At 34.9% G+C, this 24,899-nt stretch overlaps 1 protein-coding gene across 1 annotated transcript; it reads right to left on the reverse strand.

Annotated features, from left to right (window-relative positions):
* Window positions 1-726: 726 nt before the first annotated feature.
* prlra (prolactin receptor a) lies at window positions 727-22,664 on the reverse strand. The gene is made up of 9 exons (XM_052588760.1): window positions 22,490-22,664; window positions 12,715-12,808; window positions 11,089-11,221; window positions 9,128-9,297; window positions 7,429-7,595; window positions 6,561-6,702; window positions 5,519-5,615; window positions 4,788-4,857; window positions 727-4,217 (listed from the first exon to the last, which is right to left on the reverse strand). Exons 2-9 carry the CDS (start codon window positions 12,776-12,778, stop codon window positions 3,258-3,260), a joined length of 1,803 nt encoding a protein of 600 aa, XP_052444720.1. The 5' UTR covers window positions 12,779-12,808; window positions 22,490-22,664; the 3' UTR covers window positions 727-3,257.
* Between the last annotated feature and the right edge of the window lie 2,235 nt (window positions 22,665-24,899).

Raw genomic sequence — 24,899 nt, forward strand, 5'->3', positions numbered from 1 at the left:
GCGTTATAGATCACTGGTATTATCTTATGTTTTATGTAATATGGCTAAAAGTATATGGAATCCAGTTTGTTAAATTCATCAGCTTGAGTACATGATGAATGAATAAATGTAAATGTTCAAAATATAATATATACTGTAGTGTAAACAACAGCAACAATAATAATAATAAAATCAATAATAACAACCAACAGGTTTTTGTTTGATCAATTGGAAAACGTTATGCCTTCATAATTTTTCCAGATTAAATTTTTTATATGTAATTTTTAAAACTGAATTACCATTGTATTTTTATATTTGAACTTAATACACTCACTCACACACACACACAAACACACACACCTATCTATCTATCTATCTATCTATCTATCTATCTATCTATCTATCTATCTATCTATCTATCTATCTATCTATCTATCTATCTATCTATATATATGTGTGTGTGTGTGTGTAAAATACAAAAATCCACTATAACAAAATGAATTAGATTTGATAATCAAATTTTTTTCGTGACAAATTAGCAAGTGAATAATAATAGCCCTAATGATAATAATTCAAGATCATAAAAGCTGAATTCGAATAAATGTTGTGGTCTTTGTATTACAGTATTTTCTAGTACACAGTTCTTGCTGTTAAAGTTCTATTATGTATTCATTGCCTAAATGTGTTAAAATTTTACCGCCAAAATAAAAAAAACATTCTCCGAATAACCACCCCCAACACATCTGAAACAATCTGAGCATATGTTTTAATGGTTTTGCTATGCAATTTCACAAATAAAAGCAGAACACAGTAGAACACACAGTAGATGTATTTCTTACATTGGTTATCAACACAAATTTAATTTCAGCACCTCCAGTGACTTGACAGTAAAGACAAAAGACAGTAAAGAAAATTGCCACATAATTCTATAAATAATAATAATAGTACTGTGTAAAACACATTTTTGTGTTTTGAACAGTTCATTTAGTCAGATGGTTTTGGGTTTGGTTGAATGAAGTAAAAAATGTGATTTCAGTTAGAAAGATGTAATCCCTAAATGAGAAAATCTTCATATGCATTTTCTTTACTGTAAGATATCTAACTCTCAGACGAAAAGACTTAAATATTATTTCACACTGTAGCCCCAAGGCTTCTGTATTGTACTGTATACTGTAACAATCACACATTTTGTAGATTTGACATTGCCTGAGTTAGAAATCTATAAAAAAAAAATTGTGCTTTTTTCATGCAGATTTATTATGAAACTGAGAATATATGACTGTTGAGCGACAAAGAAAATGTTACGCCACTCACAAATCAAGTTAGATGAGGTGATTTTTGTACCGCTTAGGCAAAACTAACAGAACTATTTATCCGTATATAAATTACCTGTAGGTATATAAATGCTTTTCTACATTATATTTAACAACTGAATAATTATTGTATATTTAAATGTATGCGTAATGCAACTTTAGACATAAATATATATTTAGTAAATGACCTTTTCCAAAAAATACATAAATAAAAATACACCTCAGTCGGCTTTCAGAGATGTATGCATAAAATAAGGCAACATGTGGAGGTTGACTCTTGCACTGGCAAGGGCTAAAATCTTCTGTGTCTCCATGTAACTGTTTTAATTGTTTGTATATGCACAAGATAATAACTGTTTAGTTGGATTAAATGCATATATGCCGATCTCTATAATTAAAAAAAAATATTTCTATTATATCAAACGTAAAAATTTGCAGAGCTGAATTAATGACTACCTATGATTTAAGGATAAACAGACTTAGAAAAATAGATTCTCGCAAGGTTAACATTCACAGAAACACACAAATTCTTACAGTGAACAACTCACTGTAACACAGTTGGAAAAATAATTGAAAAAAGCTGGCAGTTTGCAATTTTTCATTTTACACCGGTTTTGCTTTTGTGTTTGAAATCAGTGCCAATAACATTTCTGACACATACATTCGGCAGGAGTGTTTAAGTAAGTTTTCCTCCACCTAAAAGAGCTGTAAATATACCAAAGGCAAATTCTTTCAAATTATAAGAGTTTACAATCAGTTCAAATCCCTTTTCATTTATTCACTTTACCATTAATAAGCAAAGACATTTAGAATTGTATGGCTGAGATTATGTTGTGTTTCCAGCAGGATTACAGTAGGTAGAAACAGACTCTGACTGCAAATAATGCTTTTGTGTTAATATAATATGCAGCATACTGTCATTATAGTTAAAATTCATTCAAGCAAAAGTTTTGAATTGAGTGAATGCTCTAACAAAACTTAAGATCAGTTCATAAAACAAAGTCCATGTACATTATAGCAACAGACCACATCATTTAGTTTAGAAGTGAACAGCGGCATAAAAAAGTAGTGGCTTAAAAACACTGCCATGATGAAAATACATACAACATAATGCATAGTGGATCGCTGAGGGCAACTATGCTAAGTGCTAAGTTTTCAAATCTCATGAATCTCAAAACACGACAAGTCATTCAAAGTTAACAAGAAATGGCATTCACAACCAATTTAACTTTCAAAATACCATATATTTCTGAGTAAACCAGCATAAAGGTATTGGTGAATTTCAGTGGCGGTTGCTGGATCTTGAAAAGTAGAATTTCCAGTGAAATCACAGTGTCTACATGGCGCTATTGACTAACATACATACAGAATACAGAACATACAGAATTTAAGTGAATTTTGCAGCAAATGGGATCTCATGTTAACGTTAAAGACTTGATTTAAGGGTAAAGATAACTGTTTTGGGTGTTTTAAGTCACCTCATCAAAGTACACAATCGGTCAAAGAAAGAAAATCGATGACTTATCACGCGCTATAAAATAAAGGTTCCAAAAAAAGGGAGGGGGGCGGTGTTCACAGCGACACCCAAAGAACGTTTTAGTCCATAGTTCTTAAAACCGCTTTTTTTTTTCTTAATAGTCTAAAGAACCGTGTACCTCTTGTGCAATGGAAAGGTTCCATGGATGTTAAAGGGTTGTTTATGAAACCTTCAAAGCCAATGAGTCCAGACTCTTAACAGTGCTTGCAGAAAAAGTTCAGACCTCATCTCTGAAACTAGATTCTCTTGCTAATTCAATATAATTAAAACCAACTATTTTTATAAATATAAATCTACTTCATTAAATCACTGTAGCAAGATCTGAGAGGGGAAAAAGCACTTATCTCTGGGCTTGGCATGAGCTCTTTAAATGTAGTGGTTTTATGTTCAGCTTATTGTTTTTGCTGCATTGCTATGAACCATATGTACTAGTAGGATGGCATTAGGACTGTTGTGTCCACATAACCATTTCCCATCACCCTCATGCCTTCCTGTGGCATCCCACTGTGCGATTGGTAGATGACAGGTTTGCAGGGGTGAGGTGGTTGCTGGGTTGTGCATTGACCAGCCTGGCTGTAACCGTCCGCACAAAGATATGACGTATCCCTCTGCAGAAGCAGAATATTGTTTGATGTTACTTCTTTGACCTTGCTGTAGTCCTCCCCAGCATAATCGGACCCCTCAGGTTCACGGTTTTGGTCTGAAAGCGGCCTAAGCAGAAGCATATTCTCCGGGTTGATCCTTTGCACCTCCACGTATTCCAGAGAACGTGACGGAGATACGCCGGGAGCAGGAGTGTCGAGGCCGTGGGTGTAGCTTTGGGAATGTCTGCAGGCTGGTTTACCGAAGCGGCCATCCTCTTGTGGGATGTCCTGATGCTGTAGGTTTTGGTAGTTGGCTGGCATTGCATGTGGTGATGAATGGTTGAGGATCTCTGGGACGCTGTGGTAGACCGGTTTCACAGCTTCCACTTGGTAATGGTGGTGAGGCTGCGGAGACGAAAACACAACAGGCCAGGTCTTCACACGTCCATCAGAGAACTCTGGAGAACCAGGTTCAAGACCCTGGCATTCACTGCTTTCAGTTGAAGCCCAGCTTGTTTCTCCATGCTGGCTGTACTGATGTTGATCGCTTCTGCTCCCTTCCCGTCCCACCATGCACTTCTCCAAAAGCAGAGTGCGACTGTCGCAGCTTCCACGGCCCGAGTCGCAGTCTGACGGGCTTTTGGACTTCATGCAGTCCTCGGATAGATCTTTACTATCCAAAACCAATTCTTGCTCCTCATTGTCATACACCTCTAGGTACTCCACCAGTAAGTCATCGTAATCAATGGTTGGGGGGAAACCTTGGATCACCAGAGAATTGAAAACTTCCTCTGACTTTCCGCTCTGTAAAAAAGCAAGAAAAGCAAGTGAGATAACTTCCTCAAAAATGCAATTAAATGTGGCATGAGGGAAGATATCAAGACCTTTATAAAACTGAAAACTGTCATCATTTACTAACACTCAAGTTGTCCGAAACCTTTATGAGTTTCTTTATTCTGCTGAACACCAAGGAAGATATTTTGATGAATGTTGGAATGTTTGGAGGATACTATTCTTTCAATACTATGGAAGTCAATGGCTACCAGCAACTGTGTGGTTAACAACATTCTTCAAAATATCTTCTTTTGTGTTCGACAGAAGAAAGAAACTCATACAGGTTTGGCATAACTTGAGGGCAAGTAAATGATGAGGGAATTTTCATTTTTGGGTGAACTATGGGGTGTCCAGTTTATTACTGTGTAGCTGCTTTGATGTAATCTGTATTAAATAAATACTGTATAAATAAATGGTTGCATAACATAATACTTAATATTTTGAAATTAGGCAGTCTACCTTAAAGCTAACCTGATAAATTTTAAAGTTTACTTGAACACAGGCCTTTTTTTCGAGGCGCATGAGTGATTTTTTTATTACCTTGAGCAATTGTTTGTCGAATCCTTTGATTTTTGGTCCAGGAACAGGAGGCAGCAAACAAAGCTTCACACTGAATACAAATATAAAAATCAGAATAAGATTGAAAAAGTTTTTTCAAAGGTTAAATAAACCGTTTAATGATATTTTTTTAATGATATTTTCTTGAGGTGTTTGGGAGTTAATTAGTAATTTGTCATTAATTCTATGTCACTGCACAGTTAAGATTAATGTCTTTCAACATGTTATCCTGCTTGATCATAATATAAGCACTATGGATACTGAAAAGGGACTTATCTAGAATACGAAACAAAAGCTTCCACGTGTCCCGACAGGATTAAAAGATTAATTTTGGATCCTGTTCGTCCTTGTACTGTTGAAAATGCCTCACGTTATTTGACAATGTAATTAGTCTGTCTTTGTCTATTTAAATCTGTGCTGAGAGAAGCTGGCCTAAAAACTACATATGAGAGTAAAGTGTGGTACTGCAAGATCTGAATCAATCCTCTGAAGGCAGTTTAATCCTGCATAACGAGTATTCATCAGCAAAAACAAAGAGGCAAATATAGCCTATATATAAATGGTCTTTACATTTGCCAATGATGGTTATAAGATGGTAAGATGATATAGAATAAAATGCAAAACCTTACATTTAAAATCAAAAGTAAAATACAATCAATAAATTTTTTTAGAAACAAATCATTTTAGGAAACATTTCAGGCTCAAAGACGCACCTGTTTCGTTTCACATTTAGAGTCCAGGTGAGGATGAGGACGATGAAGACAGAGAATATCGTGATCATGATCCACAGTGAACGTTCTCTGGGTATATCTACATATCGCAAACACAAAATCAGGAAATGGTGATTAATAGAGTGCATCTCTACTGCAATTTGTTTTTCCACTTATGACAAATCATATATATAAAAAAAATGATAAACAGTAGGTAAAATTGGGTCACTGCATTTAAAAATAACACACTCTCAAAATAAACAAGTTTGGACATCGTGTTTTTTTTTAAAAAATGCTTTGAGCTGGAAAAATCTCTGACTCATTTTGCTCTATTTCATTTTTGCCACTGTTAAGTGCGACTCCCACCGGGCCTGGCTTTCCACGGAAGCTCCCGGGCAACTGAGGCCCAGCCAGAGCTGCGGCTCAAAAACGTGCACTGCTGAAATTGTGCTATCTGAGCTAGCTGAGGATGAGTTCATAACTCCTTGGAGAAAACTGAAGGCCTGTTAGTATTCCCTCTAGAATTGTCTGAGCTTCTAGATACATATGTGAAGAGCAGATTTGTTCTCAGGCTCGGCAGAAGACCATGGAGACACAGATTGTGGTCCTGAAATCCTAGAAATGTTTTGCTTTTCCTACATGTGTCTAAACTGAGCACATATTTTCAGACATGACGATTTTTTGGATCACTCCTGGTGCACGTTTTATACGTTCTGGGGTTGGCATTTTTAATGTCTTATATCTTTTATATCTAAAGGTTCAAAAGTCTGACAACTGAAAATTTGGCATAACATATGTCAATTAAACCAGAAACTGTTATGCTGGTAATATAATTTAATAATAATTAAATTATGACAACTTATTATAATAAATGGTTTAACTACATTAAATATGAGTAAAAATGCGTTTATAAAAATATTATATATTGTATTTTCCCCCCAAATATTATTACAAATATTATAGAATTTTTTAATTTGGTAATTCCCCTGAAAATATTTATTATGACCAAGTTTGCATTTACGACTAAAGAAAAATAAAGACTTACAGTCGGGCATTTTGACGTAGGTGGTTTGGGTCCACTCACTCCAGAACCCGTGATCAGGTTTACATCGCACCTGCACCATGAACTCTTTATCAGGGTGAAGACTGAACACATTGTAGTACTTCTGCATGCCAGCATCATATTCCTACAGTGAGATAAAGAGAGCATAAGCTACCACTGAAACACTTTTTATAATGTAAGTCTCATTGATCAATATGAAGATACAAAATATACGCTTCAATTTGTATGAATTCAGATCCAAGTAGATTTTACTTAAATATTTATCTAGTCCGCATTTAAACTGAAGACGGATACATCATCAGCAATAATCATCAGTTACATATGTTGTCTCGGTTCATGAGCCAATACTACTGCTCTCAGTTTATTCTGTTACTAGGCAATCATTATTGTTCATGCCTCTGTGTTACTGAAGTGCAGCCTTTAGGGTGAAAAATCTGGTTTGATCTAGTCACTGTTGTTCTGCACATCTAGCCTCCCTCAGGTTTCTGCAGACTAATGAAGACATAAACCTAGACTGGGACAGTCAATGATTAAACTGCTCAGTCTAACTTGCCCTTAGCATTGCATTCATTTAAGATCTCGGATAAAGTCACAAACAAACAACAGCTACTTTGAACTATTTTCTAACTTGTTGGCTCAGCTTTTAGCATGTTGGTTCGACAATGCTAATCCATAACACCAAGCATGTGAAGTATATTGTGAAGATGTCCAACTGTATTCTAGATGTCTGAACAGGGTAGCAAAAGTCCATCTCAATATTATCTAGACTTCAATCTAGTTAAACTGCTACAGACGTAACTGATAATCAAACGTTTTCTAAAGACACAAAGATTAGTTTTTTTAAACCCACCTCCCATTCTTTATCTTTTTTTTGTTTGACTCGTAGCTGGTACTGTAGTGTGATCCACCCTGAGCGAGTGTCTGCGGTCCGGGGTTTCTCCCAGGACACTCTCACGAACGGACCCTGGTCTTCATCGACCACGACTGCTGTCACGTTCTCTGGAGTGTTTGGTTGAACTGTGGGTGAAAAGGAGAGCTCAGAAAGTCCATTATAAAAATATACAACAGTTAAAACTACCGCTCACTCACTTTAACACAACTATTCTGATTTGTAGTAATAATTTTATCAGAACATTTGAATTTGAGCGTGTAAAAAAATCCTTAAACAGTAATATTGTCAAATATTGAAATAACCGGTTTCTAATACATTTTAATATTTAATTTATTCCTGTGATGCAAAACTGAAATTACATCATTATTCCAGTCTTAAGTATCACATAAACGTTCTAAAATCAATCTAATATTCAGATTTGCTGTTCAAGAAAGTCTTAGCATCATGTAAACAGTTGTGCAGTCGTGATTCGCATACACGATATTTTGCTAAACATAAAGTTCAGAAGAACGGCATCTGTTTGAAACAACATACTGTCCTTTTTGATCAATTAAATGTGCCAATGCTGAATAAATTAAGTATTAATAATAATAAAAAAGACTAATTTTTCTCACATTTTTATACATTTTTAAAGTAAAAAAAAGAAGAAGAAGAAGAAAATTCCGTCGTGTTTTTGACCCTAATGTTTTCAAACCTGTATATTGTTCTTTCTTCCATGGAACGTGTCATATTTTGTTGAATGTTTATGCTTTTCCATAGAGTATAATAAAAATGCACAGTAACCAGGGCCTGTCAAATTCCAAAAAAAGTGCACCATATGACTCTTGCAGTTTAAAGCAAGCCTTTTAAAGCCATATAGCTTTGTATGAGGAAAAGACTGAACTATAAGTCACTACTCTCCACTGTAGCAATCAAATCTGATTTGCTTATATTGCAAACATGTTTTGGTCTTGACAGCCCCTATAGTTCTTTTTTGGTGAACTATGGATTTAACACTCTGTAAATTCAGCACAAAACTAGTTTTTTTTCCAGTTTGAGGGTGGGAAACTATAGTTGACACCTAATAAGGTCAAACTAAGTGACCTTTACACGCATACTTGCTGAAGAAGCAAAAAAGAAAGAACAGAAAAGTGTGCTTCGTATTGCAAATGAATGTTTCGCCCCTTCAGCATAAATAAAAACATCAGTTAAAGATTAGTCTCAGTTATAGTTGTACATATGAGTTAATGATAATATGGCGTTGCACTGAATGAACAAAACGTCAGATCAAAGGACCATGACCTTTCAAACTGTTCGGGATAAAACTAAAATTGCTAGTAAAAGTAAACAATGACGATCTTCTTAATTTTTAAACTGCCTTATGGCATAATGCAGTTGAGAGCATGTGACCGACGATATTTTAAGACCCAAAGGACCAAATAATGTTCTTTTGCAACAGTGATCCCATAAAGCAGCAGTAACATTCCTTTTACTGATGGATCCACTGCAGTAAAGTCTGTACCTGTAGTCTATTATGTGCTAATTCACAAAATTATAAACGAATGACACATTATCCAGGAATATAAGGTGAGAGTAGTGGAAAAAGAGAAATACAGAGAAGGGATGATAGAGTACAAATTATATGTGCAAATTAATTGTTGGAAACTCATTAGCATACCTATATAGGCCACATCCACCTCCACAGGGTCTGAGATGTTCTTTCCCAGGGCATTGGTGGCCACCACAGTGATGTTGTAGTTGACCCAAAGCGATGTGTCGTTTTTGTTGAAGAAACACGAGTTGTCGCCCGCCGTTCTGTAATCTGGGCACTCGTAGATCGTTTCCGAGCTGCATATGAGACAAATAATTTATGATATAATTATGTCTGCACTGAGAGCTCCTGTCGTCAAGTCAAATTCCTTGAGTGTAAACATACTTGGTAAAAAAGCTGATGTAAAATTAACGTTTTTGATCAGGTTCCCCTGGTAAAATTAACATATTAGGGGCTAAAAATCATGTCATTGGGTTCACTTAAATCGACGGACATGAAAAGCAAACTGCAGCAACAGTGGTTAGAGAGGAAGTCGTGGCCTAGTGGTTAGAGAGTTTGACTCCTAACCCTAGGGTTGTGGGTTTGAATCTTGGGCCGGCAATAACCCGACTGAGCGTGGCACCTTGAGCAAGGCACTGAACCCCCAACTGCTCCCCGGGTGCTGCAGCATGAATGGCTGTCCATTACTCCGGTTGTGTGTTCACAGTGTGTGTGTTTTCACTGCTCTGTGTGTGTGCACTTTGGATGGGTTAAATGTAGAGCACGAATTCTGAGTATGGGTCACCATACTTGGCTGAATGTCACTTCACTTTAGTGTTAAAGAAGCCTATTTCCATGGGAAAACTGTGGACTTGGCAACACTGCTTCTGATTCTGATATCAACAGAAAGATGTACACTTACACAAATTAGACAATTACAAAAAACAATTTATAACCAAAGTCTAAAGGTTGCAGTCTTAAACAGAAAAACTATATTTTGGTCATAAACATGGCAACATCAATACTAATCATACTGATATCATAAAAATATTAATCAGTGCATTTATTATGTTTGGGCCAAAAAGAAACTGAGTTTAGATGCGTTTAGTCCATGTCTAGTGGCTTTGATGCTAATCTGTAAAAAAATATTTAGCAGCACAACTTTTTTTTTTTGCACATTAAATCATGTGCATGTTAAGCTGCTGCAAATTCAGCTTTGCTTCACAGGAATATTTGCATTTTAAAATATACTGAAATAGAAAAGAGTTTGTAATAATATTTAATATTATTACTGTTTTTACTGTATTGTGATAAATGCAGATTTGGTGAGTGTAAGAGACTTCTTAAAAAAAAAGTAAACCTTCTGAACAGTAGTATATATGCTAGTGTACTCCTTAAAATTCACAAAATATACTTTTTTGTTGCTTTTTTATATATGCAATTAATATGCAATTTATATGCAATTAAAATATAATATATATAAAATATCATTCTTTTTTTATGGCCCCAAAATATTGATGTTTCATTATGATGGTGAAAATGAAGGTTCAGCCAGTGTTTGTCAATACAGGAAAGAAAATTTGCTCTTTAAAAAAAAACCACCAATATCACTATTTATTCATTGCAGCCTTGAAATATCCCAACTCAGCACATCCAACTCAGTTGGACCAACTGTATTAAAATTAATTCTATGAACTCCCCTCGGTGCAGTATTACACGGTATTAGATATGATGTTTGTGTACAGTACTTGCTGAATCTCAGTCTGTAATGTTGGCAAAACACTTCATTGCTGTAACGAGGATCCGCTCTGATGAAAATCTGAGGAGTTATTGGACAGGGTGTGTGGGCATGTGTGTGTATTGGCTGGAGGTAAGTCATGTGTGCGTTTCTTTTTATTTCACATACTTGCTCAGAAACAGAGGGAAATAAACACTTGGCAGAAAATAAACCTTTAAAATGCTTATTACTGGAGGAAAGGACAAGACACAGCAAGACTTTTGAAACCTCATTAGGAGCCAAAGAAAAGAGTAAGGACAAGCATTAAAATACTGCTCTCAAGACAATAAAGAACGGCTCTAGAAAGGGAACAAGTAGAAGAGAGACTGACTTTTCTAGATGGTAGTAGAGGGCGTAGGTTGTGGGAAGACCTCCATCATCTCCAGGTTCCCACCAGCATGTGAAGGTCTCCTTCTCTGGAGAGCGACAGCTTGTGAGTCTGGGTTTGCCTGGCGCACTGACACCTATGGACGCATATTGTGCCCATTTAGAGTACATTATTGAATTCAACATCATGTTACATTAACATCTTGTAAAATAGGTATTTTTCTGTCTGAAACATACAACGTTCATATGTAAAGTTTCACATTGAATTTATTTAGAACTTTGTGTTCTCTTTTAAGTACCATGTAAATACTATGTAAATAATATGGCAATCATTCAGTTCCATAATATATATCAATGCATCACAACGTGGTGGATCCAAAGTTTTACTTAGTTTTAAATAGTGAGGTTGATATCAACTTAAAGGAACACTCCACTATTTTTGAAAATAGGCTCATTTTCCAACTCCCCTAGAGTTAAACAGTTGAGTTTTACTGTTTTCGAATCCATTCAGTAGATTTCCAGGTCTGACGGTGGAACTTTTAGTTTAGCTTTGCATAGATCGTTGAATCTGATTAGACCGTTAGCATCTCGCTCAAAAATTACCAAAGAGTTTCTATATTTTTCCTATTTAAAACTTGACTCTTCTGTAGTTACATCATGTACTAAGACGATGTTGGGAAAGTGGGGATTTTCTATACTCTCATTCCGGTGTAATAATCAAGGAACTTTGCTGTCGTACCACAGGTGCAGAAAGTGCAATGATATTATGAAAATGAAAATATTCCCCAGCAACTCTGCTATTGCTGCAACTACACAAACTAGCTGGGGACTATTTTCACTGCGCCTGCTGCACCCATGTTACGGCAGCAAAGTTCCTTGATTATTATGCCGGAATGATGCAAATGGTCTAATCAGATTTAATGATCTTTGCTAAGCTAAGCTAAAAATGCTACCACCAGACCCGGAGATCGGCTGAATGGACTCGAAACGGTAAAATTCAACTGTTTAACTCTAGGGGAGCCAATTTTCAAAACAAAGTGGATTGTTCCTTTAAGTGAGTTCTTGCTTTTTTAATCAAGTTTACACCATTTTCATTTGAATATACAGAACTACAAAAACACTGAACTAAACAAAGTCATTTATGTACACAACCATTTAAAAGTTTGGGGGTCAGTTAGATTTTTAAATAACCATAGCTGCATTTATTTGATTAAAAATACAATATGTTAAAATGTAATTTATTCCTGCGATGTAAAAGCTAAATTGTCAGCATCATTCCTCCAGTCTTCAGTGTCACACGATCCTTCAGAAATCATTCTTATATGCTGAATTGCTGCTTGATATTTCTGTAAAAACTGTGATACATTTAAAACTGTGATAGTACATAATACATAATACAAAACTGTGATACATAATAAAAACAGCATTTGTATGAAATAGAAACTTTTAAAAATGTCTTTACTGTTATTTTCATCAATTTAATGCTGAATAAAGGTGTTAACTTTTTTTTTTAAACGTTACTGACCCCTAACTTTTGAACGGTGTTGAACAGTAAATGAAGTTTGTCAGGTTGTACTGCTAGCTTCATAAGAAACATACAGTAACATAACTCCTAACACTTGCTGCTCACCTGCTGCTTGTGATATTAATTTGGCAATAAAGCTCAAAATCAGCACAGCGCCAGAGTTCCTCATCGTCCCTGATGGTTTCTGAAATCCTTAGATCTGTTAGTGAGAGACAAGAGTGGAAAAGTGAGATATTACAGCTGTATGGTTTCCACTGACATAATGAACCCAATAATTCTTTATCAGATGGGGAAATTATTGTAAAATACAAAACATATCTTTCACAAATAAAGATTTCAAGCACATTAAAAATGAACGACTACATATTAAAACTGAAGAGAGTAGAAACAGTAACTGTAACTGATTCACATATTCATGAACCTTTTGTGTTCAGTATCAACATAAGATACTGTATATAGTATGAAGAACCACTACAATGAAGCAAACACCAAACTCACTAAAAAAACTTTCGTTGTCACTTGAAAATAACAGCTCCTTAAACCAGAGCAGTCAAATAAACCACTCCTGATATTTTAGGAATTTTACAAATATGATCCAAAAATAATTGCAGTTCTAGCTCAAATCAAATCAAATGTTTTCTGAATTAGCATTCGTCGGATTAAAAAAAAAAAAAAAAAAATTAAGGTCAGATTTTATCATTTCTGTTTGTGTTGAAATATGCTTCCTTATCTGTACATCAAACTGAAGACATAACATTTTATACTTGTACTCATGACAGGAGGCGCTTTCACAATAATCAAATGTGTCCTTTGTCACTCACTGGACATGCAGTAAACAATGCCTATCCATCACATCTGCACCTTTCAACACTTTCTCAATCATAGGTTCCTTTGGTACGTCTTATCAAAGAACAGTATGAATCATGACCTGTTTAATTTTAGAGAACAGAGCAATTCTGATCAGCCCAACTCATTTAGTTACTGTGAACTTGAAAGGAACCATCTATAATTTATGAGGTTTTGCAACCGACTGCTTGCCAGTTAAAAATATAGCAGTCATCAAACTGCCACGTTCTACATTTTTCCTGGCCAAAGCACCGTGTAAAAGAGCACTCCTAGTGTTGGAATTTTCCCACTAGTTTTATGGGTAATATCTGAATGTTTACAACTTTGAGGCAAAGGTTTTACACTGTGCTTTTTAACATCTCCTTTCAGACGAAATACTGTTATTGGCACACGTGAAAGTTCCAGAATGAATTGCTCAAGTCATAAAACAGACAGACAGATCCATGCTTCCAAAGAAAAGTTTAAAGGTCCATGGAAACAATTGAACTATCATCATGACAGACACACACAGCTAAACAAATTTCCAGTTTTTAAGCTTTTAAATAGGAAACAAAATATAATTTACTGATACTGGCAAAATTTGACAGAGAATTTTCTGGAAACTAAATAGCCACGAATACTGCACTAACAGCCATTTGTTTTCATTAGCATTTAGCCTTGAGAATGAATTCAAACTGTGCCAAACAAGCATGTGAGCACAAGCTAATCAATTAATTAAATTTTTTTTTTTGTCATGCAGGCTGTTTTCTCACTTAAAGTATCAGTTTCTGACACTTTACGATATTACCAGTGTATACATTATATTCCAATACATTTGGCATCTGACTCCTCCGCAGAATCGGCTTAATCTCTAGCATTAATCTGATGACAAAAATAAGCACTAAGCACATGGAAAGCATGATATTAGGACCACAGATTGACATTGACGTAAACATTACAGATAGAAAATGAGAGGAATAGAGAGAGAGAGAGAGCATAGAACTTCTATTTCCCCTTGTGAACAGGGTGGCATCACAGATTAAAAAAAGGGGGGAAAAATCTTCTCCAGCTGGCATATACTCCATATCTGATTACGTAAGAGATTATATCATCATAACAGAAAGACTCAGTCAAACTGTGTTGGGCTTCATTCTCCAGTGCAATGCAAAGTGGAATAGTGCATGACACTGACCTGACACAAGCTAGCAGCCCTATGGAGCCTCAATGAGTTCAACGAGCATGAAGATTGAAGGAGGCCATGGGATTGTTGCTTTCCACCATGAATGGTTCAATAAACCTACAACTCAAATATGCACTTCTGAAAAATCATCTGTTGGCTTGGGATGGATTGGTATACAGTATTTGAACAATTTCTGCATCAGTTTCATATGGAGTCCCAAAAAGGACATGGTGATGAAAAAAAAAAAAATCTTGAAAAACAACAGGGTTCCTCTGACAAAATTTTGGTTCTCTCACAAAACATTTGCGTTTCTGCAAGAAACTTTGCATTTTCTCAAAAAACTTTGGCGTTTCCCCTTAGAAATGTTGCACTTTCTCACAAAACAGTTGCATTCTACAAAGCCTTGAAAGTAAATTGTGCACAAGAAATAATAATTAATTGATTGAATTAAATGATTCCATGCACATTGCAAGGCTTTTGAGAATGTCTCTATTACCCATTCCCAACTTAAAATAAAAAATAAAGTGTCTCTGTCCATAACATAATAGCGGCAACAGGTTTAAGAGGATGTGTCCTGACATTAATTCTATTATAAGTTTTTAATTAAAGTTTCTCATGGGAACACATACCTTTTTTGAATGAATGCACAAAAGCAATGAAATCTTTCCTCATGACTAATTTGTTTTTAATATCACATATCTCTTTATGGGCTCTGTAGTCCCAGAATAAGGATCTCCAAAACTACATTCAACACTGAATGTTAATTTATTGCTCAGGTGGTTCCAGACCTGTATGACTTTCTTTCATCTTTAAAGCACAAAAAATATATTTTGAGGAATGTTTCAAATGATTTTGTCCATAAAATGAAAGTTGCTAGGGTCCAAAACAACACTGGTCCCTTCAACTTTTTCATTAAAAAATACGAAGACATCTTTAAAAATATCTTTTTTTTTTATTTCACAGAAGAAAGACACAGTGAAAGGTTTCTAAACATTTCAACACTCTCTCTTTCTGCTCACTTTTTAATATCCACATCCTGCTTTACTTGAAATTAAACATCTCTCAGAGGCCTGTCTCCACCCCACTGTGTCTGTCCCAGCCCTGTTACTCTAGTTTCAGCTTGTTCCCCTCACATTTAGGATTCTCTTTTGTCATCTGTCAGTCAGCCAAAACCATCTATAAAAGCCAAAGCATCCAAAGTATCTGTTGAATCTAGGGTTGGTTTTTGACTTAGCTATGATTTTACGGTGTGAAGGAAAGAAACTAAACTTTTCTCTCAACCTGCCTGATCCCTATAGTCAGATGAGGCGAATGAGATCTGTCTAATATCAACTGTGGTCAGCATTAAATACCATTCAGTACCAAGGACAGCAGCAGGACAGCTGCCCAAAACCCTAAGAACATCAAGTCTAAAATACTACCAAGACCACCCAGAAATTGTTTATTTTTTAAACAAAATTACTATTTTTTTTATACTAAGAATTCATTTTTGTAATAATTATAATAATAATAATAAAAATAATTCAATGGGATACTCTGAATTCACTCACTAAACCCTCTATAAGACGAACACGTATTAAACAGAAAGAAAAGGAGAAAACAATTGTATATATATATATATATATATATATATATATATACACTAACTGTCCCTTAACTGTCATCTAATTCGTTTTGTTTATTAACCTTAATTGGCAATCAATCAGTAAAGCTATAGAGGTGTGCGGATTGCTGACCCTGTAATCTTCAAAGCAGAATCCTGGACCAAGTTTAATACAGTAATGAGACAGCACAACACAAACAGGCATATCTGGCTGCAATGTGTATATCATTGTTGCTCTTCAAGTTATTTTTGCCAAGAAATGAAGTAGCGATAATGGCCTGAAGCAAAGGTAGCAACCCAGAAGTAATCTTGCATTGATTTATTGACTAGAATAATGCACTTAATGCTTGTTCATTGGCAAACAAATGCTGCACTCTGGACTGTTGCAGAAAAGTCACTGACAATCAGTGAACCCAACTGGCTTGTAACTTTGTCATGTAAAATGAAAATTCAGACACGGTGGTGCCTGCGGTGAGGGTAAACACAATATTAATATCATCTCCGTCTAGCAGTACAGCAGCCATTTGTTTATCGTGTGTGTGCTCCTGGTGGCATTATCCACTCTTGATTTTAAGAATGTTCCTTTTGATCTGATAATTGGCATTAGAAGACTTCCCTCCTACTGTTTACAGCTATCTTACATAACTTCCAAGGGGGTGGGTAAGCTGCTAAGCCGGGTGAACGGTTGCAAGCAGGGGCTTGTCGACAAGTCGGCACGTATCTAAAGATTATCCAGCAATACACTCTCTCTCTCACCCACCCTCCACTCTTCTTTGCCATTTCTGTCCCCTATAATTCCATATAGACCTCTGAGAGGTCTTGCTGGCATTAGGAGTTAATGTTGTCAGGTTAAAGCTATGAAAAGATCTAGGAGGATTACCTGACCTAATGTTGCTCCATCATTATACTTATAGAAGGTTTTACATTTGCACAGTGAATTGCGAGAATTAAACTATGCTAATGGGTGTTAACAATATGTCACCCTGGACTACATAACCAGTCATTAAATTTAGATGTATACAACATGATCTTTACCTAATATACTAACGATTTTTGGCATAAAATAAAAATCTATAATTTTGACCAGACTAGAGATTTTTGTGTGTCATAGTCATAGTATTGTCACAGAGCAGTGAGGTTATATGGGTGTCTTCAGCACATATCAACGTTTTCCAATTAGTAATTTAATATTTACCATTTAACCTACAGTATCACTCAACACAGCTGTTCAGTCATAAGATGACATGGTGGTAGTAGCCATGGCAACATTTTTCGCTTCTACCCTGGACCTCTCTGGACCAGGAGAGGTTGTGAATCATTATTTGTCAGCAGTGCATTAGAGCCCTTATTATGAGAAGAGAACATAGCTGTATGTTTGCTTCAGGAAATGCACAGTTATATGCAATTAAACCTATAATGTTTCAATTTGTATGCTTATTAAAAGTATTTGAGTCAAAAAGATTGTACTGTAGACAGAAACAAGAAAGTAAGAGTGAAAGAATGAAAAACTATTAGAATTCTCTGTTTAGATCTTGCAATTCTGTTTTGATCTGTTTTGTTTCTGCCAATAAATGATATATATATATATATATATGTATATATGTATATATGTATATGTATAGATAGATAGATAGATAGATAGACAGATAGATAGATATCCGCTCCTTTTTAATAGTTAAATTCAATTTTAATAGTGTAGATAAAGTATACACTGCATAATTTTCCCACTTATTATGCATCCACTTGCCTGATGTGAACATAAAATATATATATATTTTTTTTTTTCAGAATTGTAAGATTTTTTTTTATTTTTTATTCCATGATTGAAACAATCTTCCACAGATTTGGTTCTAAATTGTAAAAATAGTTTTTTAAAAGTTGTAAATACAGGTCATTGGAGCACATACTATTTCAATGTTTTTACTTAAAAATGTCATATTTAATTCATTATGTTAAATTATGTTACTTGCCAATTCTTTGTAATTAATTTTGAAACTTACTAGCAATTTCTCAGTGAAAACTGCATCTACATACACCCTTTTTTTTCAGTGTACATAGGGCATGTTGTCACATGCCAAACGTCAGTCCAAGAAAGACAATTAAATATTTCCTAGAAAAGGTACCATCTGTTTAGATATTATCCAGAATTTAGTGGAAAACAAATAGCAGGAATCAACTGTCAAAGTTGCTCTGAAATAGAAACTTTCACGGTCGATTAACGCTTTTTTTCTGACAGTTCAGACATTTGTCTTCATGAGTCTTCAGCGTGTTGTTGTTTCAAATACTGTTTTCCAGCCCCCGCAGCAAAACTCTGCAGCAGTTGCACAATACAGTCTATTACCATCCAGCACAAGCCAGATCCAGCCCACCTCCTCAGAGGTGTAGATTTGCACTAGTAAGTGACAGACCTGAAAGGTGATCGGCCATGAGCCAAATCCAGACTAACGTTAGGGATTAGGATCATTACATCTTTGACGGGTGGACCTGTGTCTTTGGGGACATATCTAGTCTATGTGGGCGGTGATAACTGCGTTAGGCTAATCAACACAAATCTCTAAAGTAGTCCGTCGTCATTCAGGTATAATCAGAACACAATGAAGATGTAAACTCAAGATGAATTACATGATTTACTCATTGGTTTACAAGTTTGCAGCAATAAAATAACAGGCTTGTCTTTACTGAATTGCCTTTTTCTTAAAGGGATAGTTATGGAAACTTGTTTCCAATTTACTTTTTTCACATCACTTTTTCCTCAGAACTGTGAGATATAAACTCAGAATTCTTAATTTTATTCTCTGAATTCTAAGTTTACATCTTATAAGTGAGATATAAATCAGGCTCAATCAGGCGAATCAGTCATTTCCGAAAATACTTTCTTTTGTGCTTCAGAAAGAAAAAGTTGCTCCAATTTGGAACAGTTAGTAAATGATGAACGTAAACAACGTATGCTGTTCTGTGTCAGCTGCACCACGTGGATATGTTGTTTTCCTTCAGATCAAAGCGCAAACAAATAGATAGATTTTTTTTTTTTTTTTTTGCTTTGATCTGAAGGAAAACAAAGTATCTGCGTCGCGTGGTGCAGCTGACACACAACAGCATACGTTTTTACGTTCAGCGTTTACGTTCTCTCCAAAATGGCACTATAGGGTGATGCGGAGGAGACGAATTGTTGAATAAAGTAATTATTTTTGTTTTCTTTGCATATAAAAAGTACTCTCGTAGCGGCGTAATATTATGGTTGGAACCACTGATGTCACATATATTATTTTACCGATGTCCTTGCAACGTTTTTGGAGCTTGATCGTGATAATTACATTGCTGTCTATTGAGGGTCAGAGAGCTATTAGACAAATATCTAAAATGTGTTTCGAAGATGAATGCAGGTCTTGGAACAACATGAGGGTGAGTAATTAATGACAGGATTTTCATTTTTGGGTGAACTATGCTTTTAATGTAAGTGGGCAGCATTATGAATCCGACTGCTAGGAGTTCATCTGAATTTGATCTTGCTTTATATTGCTTTATATTAACAAGCTGTCTAAGAAATACAAAAAGTAAAGAGAAGAAGTAGCACGTGTACTGAGCAGAACCCAAAATACTCCTTACTATTTGTTAAAGATAAAAATGTTGTTGGATTAAACAAAACGACTTAAATTAACGGTGAAACCTGTCGGACAAGCTCTCTGACAGCGCTTCTGCTTGTAAATTCACATTTCTGCAAGACCAAGACAGATTCATCCACGGTTGCTTCACCCACAGTATTTCAGTACTGCAGTAATCTGCTCAAGTTAAATGGTATTTTTAATTAACTTTAAATGACTTCTAATGACATCCGCTCAGCAAATCGCAGTGAATTACCCGAATGCCAAACTGAGGTTCCATTATGTCCATTGATCAGTCATCTAATTCAAAAGCTCCATGGTTATGTTCAGTCATTATTTCTTAGCAAAGAACAGTCCTACATCAATAACACGATCTAGGGTAATTGAGAAAAAATTAACACCTGTCTGAATTGTCTCATCTGTGAAGCTCTAAAGAGAACAAAAAACATTCCATAAATGACCATAAAAGTAGTCCATATGCATTCTATATCAAGTCTGCTGGCATCTATACAATGGATTTTTAGGAAGAAGTAAGAACATAATGAAATGTAAGTATTCAATGAAAATCTTAACCGCCGAAGCTATCTAAAAGTATGGGAACTAGAGAACTGCAAGAAAAGGAACAATTATCAATGAAATTTCAGTCTTTTTAATGAATTTATTCATTGCAACATGAGAACCAACTGAGTAAACACAGCTTTCCAAAAGTGATTCATTCTGAAGTGCAAACAGTCTGCGATGACTAAACGACAACATCACTCTGACATAGGATCTGTTGATGCCAAGCAATAAAAACATAAAGTTACACAGAAGTGAACAAGTTTGTCAAGTGATCAGTAAATAGGTCAGGGCTGAACAGAAAACTGACATCCCACAAACTCCTTTTCAAAACATTAAGAGCAATATACTGTAAATGAAAAGCTACAAATACTGGTTTATATATATATATATATATATATATGTGTGTGTGTGTGTGTGTATATGTGTGTATATGTTCAGTCAGAAATGTTGGCCACAATCTACTCTCCACACGTTTGATTCTTGCTGGCAATCCAGACCCTCGATCAATAAAAGTCAGACTATTGCGATAGCAGGCATTTTATTAGCTGGATCAATAAACAAGCAGAGTGATAAGTGTAAGTGTGTTGAACACTTTCATTGATACAGTCAGCTGAATGGCTGCTTACGAAGTGGCAGGTCTCAGTTTAATCAGGTTAAGAAGCTATTGTCCGCTCTTCCAGTGTGTACCGTACCCAACGCCATGCACAAAACCAGGATTCGGGTCATTCTCTGCATACGAACAGAAAATTAATATTCTTTTTTAAAGATTTCTGCTCATACTCTTTGTCTGACCTCTGTTGATCTTGTCAAGATGAACAATTAAGGTTATTTTTAATATAGCCTATCACCAAACGTGAAACCTGTTTCAGTTTAGCATTACAGTTATTACAAACTCAGTGTAAACTAAAAGCAAATGATGCAACCAAAAAGATATTTCATTCATTTTCTGTCGTAACCAATTAACCAGATTTAGAAAAACTGTCCATAATCCAGACTAAACATTTTCGAATCAATATTCAAATGAGATTTTGAACTGCATTTCCATTCCAGCTGACAAAAGAATCAAATATGACAACACAAACCAACACTTAACTCTCAAACATAACAAGTCACCTATTATTAAACTGTTGACTTGCACTGACAAACTAGAACACTAAAGACTTCACAGCTATTCTGTCCTCTTATTCCCAGGATTAGACCAATGCAAAGCTCATTACATAACGAACGCCTATATCAGCACTTTCCACTCGCTAATATAATTAGACTGTAAAGCTCTGCTCTGATTCTGGGCCAGTGTGAGGCTACTTGATGATAACATCAAAATCAAAAAGATTTAAGTCACGCTTTAGATCACAGTGCCTGGTAAGTTTATATGAATTATGATAGCAGTGCACAATAATAACATGCAGCCTACTACTAAATATGTAATTGTGTGCAGCTGCAGTTCATTCATATTCATTCATATTCATTCAAAGTTTCCATATTTTTTATCCAACAGTAAATATATTAAATCTTTAATGTAAAGTCTGACCAACATTTTACACATTTTAATTTTTTTTTTTACAAAACCATTATTTTGCTCTATGTCAGAAACACCATTGTGAAACTTATAAAACATTACAAAAATATAGATTTTATATAAATATTTAACTATATATAGACTCCACTTTTAAAAACTGTATAAAAAGTTTACAAAAAGTTTACCAAAACTACAGTATCTGTCTGTGTGTGTGTCTATCTATCTATCTATCTATCTATCTATCTATCTATCTATCTATCTATCTATCTATCTATCTATTTTACTTGAATAAATGCAGTTAATTTAATGTTGCCACACTGCATGTTCGTTCTTAATAACTATAACAGCCATAGTAAATATAATATACTTAAATTAAGTAGATTTAAATGTGATATTTAATGTCACGATGAATATGTAGTTCAGTTAAATCATTCAGCAGAACTTTTTTGATCATGCACTGTCCTACAAATATAAACATGGTAGCCTACTTGTGCAGGCATGCTATAATTTTTTTCTCATTCGAATTCAATCAAGTGCATTCATTACACTTCGAGATCTCACAGAGCAGAAAGGATCAGTTCTGCGCTTACCTGCTGTTCATGAGGAGACGAAGAGCTCTCGTTATGATCGCGCTAGCAGGACGGCTACATTGAACTGGCTGATTTCTGCCTCTCTTGCTTATGTAACCTAACAATCGCAAAGCTTAGTTGGTGTCTTGAGCAGATGTACGGTCCTCAGTACAAAACTCAGGTAAGTCAAATGCCTTCGGGCGATGGGTCTCTCCCGTCTAACCGGTCTGTCTGACAGTGGGCGTGGCCTTCAATTGTTCAGCTCCTCCCACTCTGCGCTGAGTTTAATCTCATCCGCGGTACTGAGCGAGCGTTCAGTCAGTCAGTGGTGAAGCTGTGATTCTGATGTAGTTTTCATAATTCATAAACGGTTAATTTTGGATAAAAAATTGCGGGGTCTCAAATAAAAATGTATGAATTGGTAATAAAAAAATAATAATAACACTTGAATTTTTAAAATAACAAAAATTATATGTGTGTGTGTGTGTTTGGGTGTGTGTAAATATATGTAATTATTATAATTTAATATATTTATATTATTTATGAATGTATTATTAAAAGTATTAAATTATTAAAACAGAATGTCTAAAGGTGAAAAAGCACAAGAGAATTCAAGCTGGCCTTATAATACAAAAAACTTTTTTTGTCCAAAACACATTTTGGTTCCCCTCATGAAGCCCACATGCCCAGTATTTGAGATGTTGTGCTTGCAGTCATAACAACATTTCACAGTATTTTACAGGTTAAATTTCTTTCACTAATGGTCTACAGCCCATGACTTAAATTTATGAAAGTTACATTTATTATTTATTAAATTTGACATTTATTTAGTTTAAAAAAATTTTTTGCATTTAATTTTTAACAGACATACGTCTCCCTCATTTTGTTTTGTAAATTAATGAAGTACTGAATCAAAGTCTGTTATTTAATTTATAACACCAAATTTGTGCCCAACATGATCAAAAGGGACATTTGCATTGTTGTGCAACTGAAGTGTTTGGTGCATTCCAGCTGTTCTCTGTGGTCTAGAGACGAACATGCCTGATTAAATATATGATACAGCTGTCAGTTATTTATGACTCTATACTGCTTGTACTTGCTATTCATTCCAAACACATGACTGTACAGATTCTGCTCTTGGTCAAACACTGTAAAACCTGTTGAGATCAACGCTACACATAATGCTCTTGAGTACTTTGTTTACCGCTCAGTGCGTCTCATTGACATGGTAATAAATTGAAAGATTACTAGGATACTGTGGAACTTCCTCTATTTAGTGACATTGCAGTGTTCCTATAGTGGCCATGGAAAAACACAGCTAAAAAAAAAAGAAGACAAGAAAAAAAAAACAGCTAAAAGCTAAGCTAATGTCTACATCATGTTTCAAGAAATCAAACATGATAAAACAAGACAACAAATAGATACTGAGAGTGAAAAGAGTGAGGGGAAAAGACTGAAGAATGTCTTAAAGTAAAAAAGCACAATAGGATTCAAGCTGGCCTTTTAAAGTAATAACTGGAGAAATCACACATTTTAGCTCCTCTCATGAAGCCCACGTTTTGCTTGAGAACTCACGGTCATTGCAACATTCTCACAGTATTTTTACAGTTTCAATTTCTGTCACCAATGGCCTACAGCCAAAGATTTCAATGGTATTTAAATCCAGACGGAGGTTATTGCATGCCATTATGCCATAAAGAGAGAAATTTAATCAATAAGGTTAGAGGTGGCATACAGTACAAATAAGTCTTAAATATGACAATATCTCATGCATCTGAGGAGGAACTAAGCATTTCAGTAAGGTTTATCAATGCTTCACCATGACATTTGGACTTTAAAAAAAATTCCCACAGTAAGAGTTCCATGAGTAAGTAAAAAAATAAATAAATAAAATAAACCCTGGTAGAAGTGCATTTAAAAAATATCAGAACCAAATGTTTCTGAACAGTGCGTAAAAACTGTACAGTTGCAGTAATTGATGTTATTAATATATATATATATATATATATATATATATATATATATATATATATATATATATATATATATATATATATATATATATATATATATATTGCATCAGTTGACAACAAACTAAACTGCATCTGCAAACAAATGTACAGTACAGTACACATATGTGCTATACCTTTTCTGAGAACTATCTTCACTTTTCTAGTGATTTTTGCAATTATTTTTAACCAGCCGGTGTTTCTGTTTTTTTATTTTTAGTCAGTTCCTCTCTTCACATATTTGTCCTAGCAGAGTAATCATATATTTAATCAAATTAACCATATGTTCAACAAAGTATTCAAATATTTTTGTCTTAATTTTGTGATTTTTTTTTCAGTCAATTGTTTAGATGTTTTTTTTTTGTTATGTAATGCAATGACATTCATACTTTTTTATGTTTTATGTTAATGCTTATAAGGTG

Source organism: Carassius gibelio, chromosome B21 (assembly GCF_023724105.1).
Source record: "Carassius gibelio isolate Cgi1373 ecotype wild population from Czech Republic chromosome B21, carGib1.2-hapl.c, whole genome shotgun sequence".
Lineage (NCBI taxonomy): Eukaryota > Metazoa > Chordata > Actinopteri > Cypriniformes > Cyprinidae > Carassius > Carassius gibelio.

Coding starts and splice junctions, on each gene's coding strand:
- prlra (XM_052588760.1), bottom strand. CDS start 12,778: ATGAGGAACTCTGGCGCTGTGCTGATTTTGAGCTTTATTGCCAAATTA. Junction 7,596..9,127: donor GGTGGATGTGGCCTATATAG/GTATGCTAATGA, acceptor TTTCACCCACAG/TTCAACCAAACACTCCAGAG. Junction 4,858..5,518: donor CTAAATGTGAAACGAAACAG/GTGCGTCTTTGA, acceptor ATTTGTATTCAG/TGTGAAGCTTTGTTTGCTGC.